The 8,087-nt window shown below is 36.8% G+C and overlaps 1 protein-coding gene across 3 annotated transcripts in view; it reads left to right on the forward strand.

Moving 5' to 3' along the window:
• Nucleotides 1-7,822, forward strand: part of prkd3 (protein kinase D3) — a 101,138-nt gene extending 93,316 nt beyond the window's left edge. For all 3 annotated transcript variants that reach the window (XM_058748521.1, XM_058748523.1, XM_058748522.1), the window contains 8 exons: nucleotides 1,210-1,262; nucleotides 1,501-1,573; nucleotides 1,731-1,837; nucleotides 1,954-2,115; nucleotides 3,348-3,446; nucleotides 3,796-4,063; nucleotides 5,709-5,794; nucleotides 5,881-7,822. In XM_058748521.1, the coding sequence (XP_058604504.1) occupies nucleotides 1,210-1,262; nucleotides 1,501-1,573; nucleotides 1,731-1,837; nucleotides 1,954-2,115; nucleotides 3,348-3,446; nucleotides 3,796-4,063; nucleotides 5,709-5,794; nucleotides 5,881-6,054 (1,022 nt within the window). In that variant the 3' untranslated portion in view covers nucleotides 6,055-7,822. The remainder of the gene's footprint in view (nucleotides 1-1,209; nucleotides 1,263-1,500; nucleotides 1,574-1,730; nucleotides 1,838-1,953; nucleotides 2,116-3,347; nucleotides 3,447-3,795; nucleotides 4,064-5,708; nucleotides 5,795-5,880) is intronic.
• Nucleotides 7,823-8,087: the final 265 nt, after the last annotated feature.

Genomic DNA, 8,087 nt, shown 5'->3' on the forward strand with positions numbered 1-8,087 from the left:
CTTTTTTTTTTTTTTTGGTCTAAAATGACCGAACAACACCAGAGGGTTAAATGAATGCTGTCATTCAGCATTGCATCAGAGGACTAAATTAAATTTTAAAATATATTCAAATAGAAAACAGTTATTTTAAGCTGTAATAATAATACACAATATTACCATTTTTACTGTATTTTTGATCAAATAAATGCAGCCTTGGTGAGACTTCTTTCAGAAACATTTCAGAAACATCTTCAAAATTTAGAACAGTAGTGTAATAGTTAATTTAATTTAAATTTCACAAAATTTGCCAAGTTACTGCTACTGAAAATAATAGTAATTTTACTCTATGCAATGATTTTAGCCAGTCCCCTGCACTTTACAAGGCATAAACATAAAAGCACATTTAAAAAAAATAGCAACACACAATATTCAAAATACTGCACAAACTGCAGATGCAACATAAGTCAACAGCATGGTCCCGAATGATGTTTGGATGTATGGATGAGCAGGTGTGTGATAAATCACTGAAACAGAATGAAGTTGGAAATTTAAAATGTCCAAACAAGCAGTCATTGAAGCAATGGTACAAACTGGGACAGCCGTGAACAGTGACTTTCAGGCAGATTTGCAGGTCTATTCTGCAGAGTAAATGGCTGAGCTTAAGTATTTAATATCCTGATGCACCTCTATTTAATTGTGTTGAGAGACAGAAGATTAAAGAGGTTTGACAGGTCTGGATTAATGAAAGCTGTTTAGTTATGAAACAAACACACTTTTGATTCAGTGTTCAGAGGAGATTTCAGCCCAGAGATGAGTGACATACTTAATTAAGGGTTTGTCTGTAGGCAAATCCAACCCCAAAAATAAACAGAAAAAGCACAAAGTGTCCCTTCAGAGAATTACTATGTAGCTCATGCTTGTCATTTTCAGAGTAATTTACAATTCATTTATTATTTCAGATATGATATGTTTGAATTATTCTCACATTTTGCACAGGAATAGGAATAGGACTGTGGAAAATATATTTCAGCAATCCGATAGCTAAATGACCAGCCTCATGACAATTTGTTGCAAGTTTTGGATGTGGCACCAATTTAAAAAAAATAAATAAATAAATGTCTGCTTCATGTTTTCCTACATACAGAATTGACATTTGAACATTACCCAGATGAAATGCCAAAGCTAATCCAAATGTGTGTGTATTGTTTTGTGTGTTCGTGTGTATTGCAGAGGAACTGTCCATCAGCATTTCTGTATCTAACAGTCAAATCCAGGAAAATGTGGTGAGTGTCTGACTGTGTTTACCGGCAATATTTCACAACTACAGACTCTCTTTATTCACACTTCTGCTTGTTCGGTCACGTCCACGGTCAAGCCACACCGCAAGAGTGAAGAACTGAGAGAGGGAATAAAAAAATTGGGGGTTATTAATTTAACTGTAGCCTGAGAAATTGTATTTGGATTGAATGTACTGATGAAATTATATTTGATCTTAATATTTATTTTTTGCTCCATCTTTAGGACATCAGCTCAATTTATCAGATCTTTGCTGATGAAGTGTTGGGATCTGGACAGTTTGGCATCGTTTATGGAGGTACACTCTAAAAAAAAAAAAATAAATAAAAAAAAAAAATTCTCAAAGTGGCTTTGTGAATATACCAATGATAAATAACTGTACTGCCTTAATAAAGTCTCTGGATATCACTTAAGTGATTGTTATTTATGTATATTTCTTTTAAATCTGTTTTAAGGGAAACATAGAAAAACAGGCAGAGATGTGGCCATCAAAGTAATAGACAAGATGAGATTCCCCACCAAACAGGAGAGCCAGCTGAGAAATGAGGTTGCCATTTTACAGGTGATCAGTCTTTTTTAATGTGATTGTAGATACCACTAGAACAGTGACTTCCTTAATTCATTATGCTGGAGACAAGTGGCCCCCTTTAATATGTGACTGCTGTTCTTTTCTTACAGAATTTGCACCATCCTGGTATTGTAAACCTGGAGTGTATGTTTGAGACTCCAGAGAGAGTCTTTGTTGTTATGGAGAAACTCCACGGTGACATGCTGGAGATGATCTTGTCCAGTGAGAAGAGCAAACTTCCAGAGCGCATCACCAAGTTTCTCGTCACACAGGTTTGCAAATATCTTTGTTTTCTCCTGTCCCTGCAAATCTAATCTTTCATGTTTATCTCCTGTATTCTGAAGTGCGTTTTGTTTCGATGAGGCAGTAGTAGAGCGGCGAGTCTGTGGGTTGAGCAGTTGGGCCCCTGGGGGTCACGAGAGCTCATCTGTTACTCATGGATCTGAAGCCACAGAGCTACTGTGATGTGGCTAAGATGCTTCTGTTTCAATGAAAATAAATGGCAATGTTTAATGATTGTGATTGCATCCATGTTTGTTCTCGACATGTAGCCCAATGCCCGATGTCAGTGGTGTTGGTCTCACATCCAATCAAACCAAGCATTTATACACCACTGTTCAAAATTTGGGGTCAGTAAGATTTTTTTATGTTCTTGCAAGAAGTCTTTTAAGCTCACCAATGTTGCATTTATTTGCTCGACAAAACTGTAAAAACTGTAATATTATGAAATATTATTACAATTAAAAAATAACTGTTTTCAATGTGAATATATTTTAAAATGAAATTTATTCCTGTGATGCGAAGCTGAATTTTCAGCATCATTACTCCAGTCTTCAGTGTCACATGATCCTTCAGAAATCATTCTGATATGCTAAATGCACTGCTAAAGAAACATTTCTGATTATCAATTTTGCGGAAAACCTTATTTTTTCAGGGTCTTTTAAAAAAAAAAAAAAATTATTCATTTATTTTTACGTTTTTATTGTCACTTTTGATGACATCAATTTAATGTTCTTGCTGAGTATTAATTTCTTTATAAAAAGAAACAAAAAGTTGTGTTACTAAAAACATTGTTACTAACCCCAAACCTTTGAACAGTTATGTGATATGAGATTGGATGAAGTCCTGATGAACATGAGTTTTGTTTTTGGTGTTTTTATGATTCTTAAGCATGTGTTTTTACATTTCCTCTTGCCTGTTTTACCTATTAACACTTTTATATTAAACTAACCTTTTATTCGCCTCTGGCATTACTCTACAATATCAGTCCAGAAAGCTAGAAAGCTGTACTGTAATATGAAACTGTTAGCAGCTCATCTAGAATGCTTTCATACTGGGGAGAAATCTCATTTCTATCTATCCATCTATCTGTCTATCAGAAACAAAAATGAGGGGTTTTTCTTTGACGTTAGAAGAGCATATTACATTGATGGCCAGATAAAGCTTTAGAAAGACCATCCAGCTGATACCTGCATGCAATTAAGTGACTGCTTTACTGTCATAGATCCTTGTGGCTTTGCGACATCTCCATTTCAAGAACATTGTTCACTGTGACCTGAAGCCAGAAAATGTGCTGTTGGCATCCGCGGAGCCGTTTCCTCAGGTAAACAACAGTGAATAAAATACATTATCCTTAAAAAAATCACCATATAATAAACGCCGGGTTTCCCAAACTAGCGGTTTGAGTTGATGAAAAGCTAATAATTAATTAAGTCATAAAAAATGCTAAATGATAATAAATACAGTATTTTAAAATAAAAACACAAGAGAACAGTTAAATAATTTTAACCGACTTCATAGAACTGCAAATGTGTTGATAAATAATTGGAATATTATATCAAGTAAATACTTAGTCAAACGGGATTCAGCTGACAAAAATGTTAGAGAGTTCCTGTGACAAAACATGAGCAAACTAGACCCACTTGCTCAATGAGATCACTCTCTTGTTTCAGGTAAAATTGTGCGACTTTGGGTTTGCTCGGATCATCGGGGAAAAATCTTTCCGGCGCTCAGTGGTGGGCACACCAGCGTATCTGGCCCCAGAGGTGCTGCGCAGTAAAGGCTACAACCGTTCCCTGGACATGTGGTCAGTGGGAGTCATTATCTATGTCAGTTTGAGTGGCACCTTCCCCTTTAATGAGGACGAGGACATTAACGACCAAATCCAGAACGCAGCCTTCATGTACCCACCAACACCCTGGAAAGACATCTCTGCAGAAGGTAAACAGTCACGCTTTACTGATTTCAAGCTACTTTCTAAAGAATGAACCTGTTTTCTCAGCACCACCATGTTTTTGTTACAGAGTAGTTGCAGTTGCTGAGAATAAACCAAAATATAAACTGGTTTTGTACATTTTTGAAAGAAATGGGCAGTACTAGTGCATGACGGATAAGGTGTTTTCATTTTTATTCATCTGAGTAATGTCTGTCTTTTGCGTTTGAAGAAAGAGGGAGATGTCTAGATGTCTGTCAGACAGCGAGCAGACTGTCCACCCCCACGTCTGTTTAGAATAGTTCTTTCCGCCCAGGACCTGAGAGATTATATCAGCCTCTCCCAATTTCAGTCTGTCACACTCCTCTACGAGACTATAAATGTCATTTCTCTGTCTCTGCGTTTCACATCATTACATGTTTAGTTTTATAGTTCGGTTTATTTTTGTTGGAGCAATTATACTCAAATTCATCATTACACTAGTTTCATTTATTGTTGAACTTTGTGTGAAGAAACTTACATAACAGCTCTATACTTTATTTTAATTTTGCATTACTATATTACCATTCAAAATATGAGGGGGTCAGTAATTAATACTTTTATTCAGCAAGGATTCATTAATTTACTAAGTGACAGTAAAGACAAAATTTCTGTTTTTAATAAATACTGTTCTTTTGAAATTTCTGTTCATCAAAGAATCCTGGTCTATCACGCTTTTCACCAAAATATAAAGCGGAACAATTGTTTTCAGCATTGATAAAAATAAGAACTGTTTCGTGAATCATGTGACACTGAAGACTGTTGTTAATATACTCCAGCATTCCAAGACTTCTTGGGACTAAACTGGCTTTAAGTTTTTCTTTTGTGTTGCTGTGAAGTATACTGTGAACCATACTACAAGTGAACTTATAGGTATACTATTATATACTTTTAGCCCTTGGTTTTAGTGATTTGGAAGTCCTCTTGTCTACCCAACTTTTCACAGATTAAAGAGCTAAAACACTTCGTGAAATACTCTGAGCAAAAATGTTGGAGTCCTAAAATTAAGACTGACACGCCTATTATATTTAATAGTTTCTCCTAAATCGGCAAGTTAGGAGTTACGGTCCCACTTTGTATTAGGTGGCCTTAACTACTGTGTACTTAATCATTTGATACAATGCACTTATTGTGTACATACATGTTTTTACATTGTACTTATATTTTTAAAAATACCTATATGTAATTACATATGTAATGAATTTCTATAATTACATTTATAATTACACTGTTGACCCATCCCTTACACCTTAACCTACCCTTAAACCTACCCATACCACCAAACCTGTCCCTAACCTTACCTGTATCCCACCTCAATAGCAGCAAAAGTGTTTTGCAATACAATATGACCACAATAAGTACATTGTAAGTACATAGTAGTTAAGGCCACCTAATATAAAGTGTGACCAGAGTTACTTTTAGCCTTAAGGATGTTTTGTGAATGCGGCCCCAGATTTACACAGAGTACACAAATGTACTATTTTTTTCTAAACTGTTTATACGGGGTACGGATTGCTCTTTTTGGCAATGTGGCTCAGATCTGTAATATTGTAACATCCTGATCATGTATTAACTAGTCCATCTATGTCCACAATCTCCAATTTAACTCTACAGCTACAGATCTGATCAACAACCTTCTCCAAGTCAAGATGAGGAAACGTTACAGTGTGGACAAGACCCTCAGTCATCCATGGCTACAGGTAAGGAACCTAAAAACCTGTAAAACGGCTTCTCTCAATGTTTTAGAGCTTTATACCTCAACTTATCCATGTCTGCACTGTCCCAGGACTACCAGACGTGGCTCGATCTGCGAGAGTTTGAGACGCGCCGAGGGGAGCGCTACATTACTCACGAGAGCGACGATGCACGCTGGGAAAAGTACGCTTACGAGCACAGTCTGGTGTATCCGAAGCACTTCATCATGGCTCCAAACCTCGACGATATGGACGAGGACCCCTAGTGGCCATGCGAGCCGAACTGAAAACGAGGTCAGATGAAGGCAGCAACCTGTTAATGGTCTGTTGCTGTGGAGACTGAAACACATCAGCAATCTGAAGCAGACTTTGAGGGGAGCAAACTGTTATGAGGCCAGCGAGGTCGACTGCTCTCTGGATGTCAACAAGAGTCATGGAAACTGCAGATCCACTCTGCTAATGAAGATGAAGGCTGTTTCAGAGCGTGGAAATATTCGCTGGGAGTGCATTCAGAAGTCTTAATGACTCTTCTTTTCCAAACGGTGCTGTTATGTTTGTTTCTTATCGAGGTGTGTGTTCCGAATGTCAGAAACTCGCGTTACAATAATATAAAGGTTAGCAACAGATGTGAATGAAGTAAAACAAAACACATTGGGGAGAGCGATGCAGTCGTTTATAGTAGTGTTCACAGCCTTTCTTTTTGAAAGCATCAAACTGGAACATGCGTTTTTTAAATTCCTATTCTTCTAATTCATTTTGTCTTAAAATATAGGTTCCACAGCAGACTGAATGATTTCAAAAGGGTCGTTTTTTTGCACTAAACAAAACAACCACTGCAGCTGGTACAATTAAATGTATTATGTGACGTAACAGCACACCATTCTTGAAGAATCCAGAAGATTAGCGCTTGTCGTCGGATGAAAGGACAGCTACAGTATGTTTGAACTCTGAATTGAATCTGCCAGACGGAATGGGAGATATTAACTTCAGCGGACCAAAGACATCTGTGTCTATCGTGACTCTTGTTCTTGCGTCGTTTTAGAGCTGTTGTCCTCAGAGCCATTCTTCTTATTTATTCCTCATACTGCAGTCTTAAAATCTAATACCAGCTAAGCAGTGCAGAAAGATGCGTTGGTCAAAAGCCTACTGTGAGAAAGCTTTATGACTTATTAGCAAAGCTCTTTTAATACAAAGAAGTAATGTATTGAAAATAACTGCTAACAACTTTTATTGGAAAAAAGATGAACGGTGTTATATTCTTTTTGTTCCTTTCCTTTTTTTTGTTTTTTAAATATGGTATGTATCGTACCGAAGAATGAACCTTTCTATGAATCCCAGAACTGGAAAATCTGAAAAATATTTTTGGTAATGGACTTTTTGTTGTTGTAAAAACCACCTACAATATTAAAATTAAGCTGGATAAATTGGCACATTGTACCCACATCCCTCTGTGTACACACACACACACACACACACACACACAAAACCTAGTGAGAATTTACAAATATGAGGGGAAAAGAAGCCATTTTTAAGCCAAGTAGTTTCTTTTCATTGTCCATGAATTGAAAATGCATACACAATGAAATATGGGAGAAAAGGATCGAGGATTCCTCTAAATTATCACAACTTGATCACTATGTTGCCGCTGGATTGGCAAGTGTCAATGTTCTGTATATTTTAGTACATACTGGTTCAATAAAAGCTATACACTCCATGTGTATGGGGTGATTTTTCAATTTTTTGGATTTGCTGATGGTGGAGAGATATGACCAAATGAAGTTTTTGCCATTTTTGCAGGTCATGAAATGATCAGAAGACCTGTATTTGAAGGACCTGGGCATGTCTGCACCAGAAAATCATAAGGAGGTTTCACACACACACACAAAATTACTGGTATATTTTTGTTTACAGATCTTGTGCAAACAAGACAAAAATCAGTTCTGGCAATTTGCTGTGCTTCACAAGTCAATCATCACTGTATCGCATTGCATTATATGTTTTGATAATAAAACTAAGCATTTAAATGTCAATATTTTTTTATATATACTTTGTCTCAAACTATCCCATTTAAAAAAAAAAAAAAAAAAGTTTCATATGGCAGGTTTTACTGGCTGGGTTAAGCATCATGGTTTGTCAAGGAGCCTGATGTTGTGGATCTGTACTGCTGGTGTGTTCAGAGCAGTGAGCCACAGTATAACAGTGGCACCACAAATCAGCTCCAATCAACAGCAGCTGGATGCAATTATGTAAACGCTGAGATCAGGCGCTGTGGCCTTCCTCACAACACTCACATTTATGA

This window comes from Onychostoma macrolepis, chromosome 17, assembly GCF_012432095.1.
Source record: "Onychostoma macrolepis isolate SWU-2019 chromosome 17, ASM1243209v1, whole genome shotgun sequence".
Lineage (NCBI taxonomy): Eukaryota > Metazoa > Chordata > Actinopteri > Cypriniformes > Cyprinidae > Onychostoma > Onychostoma macrolepis.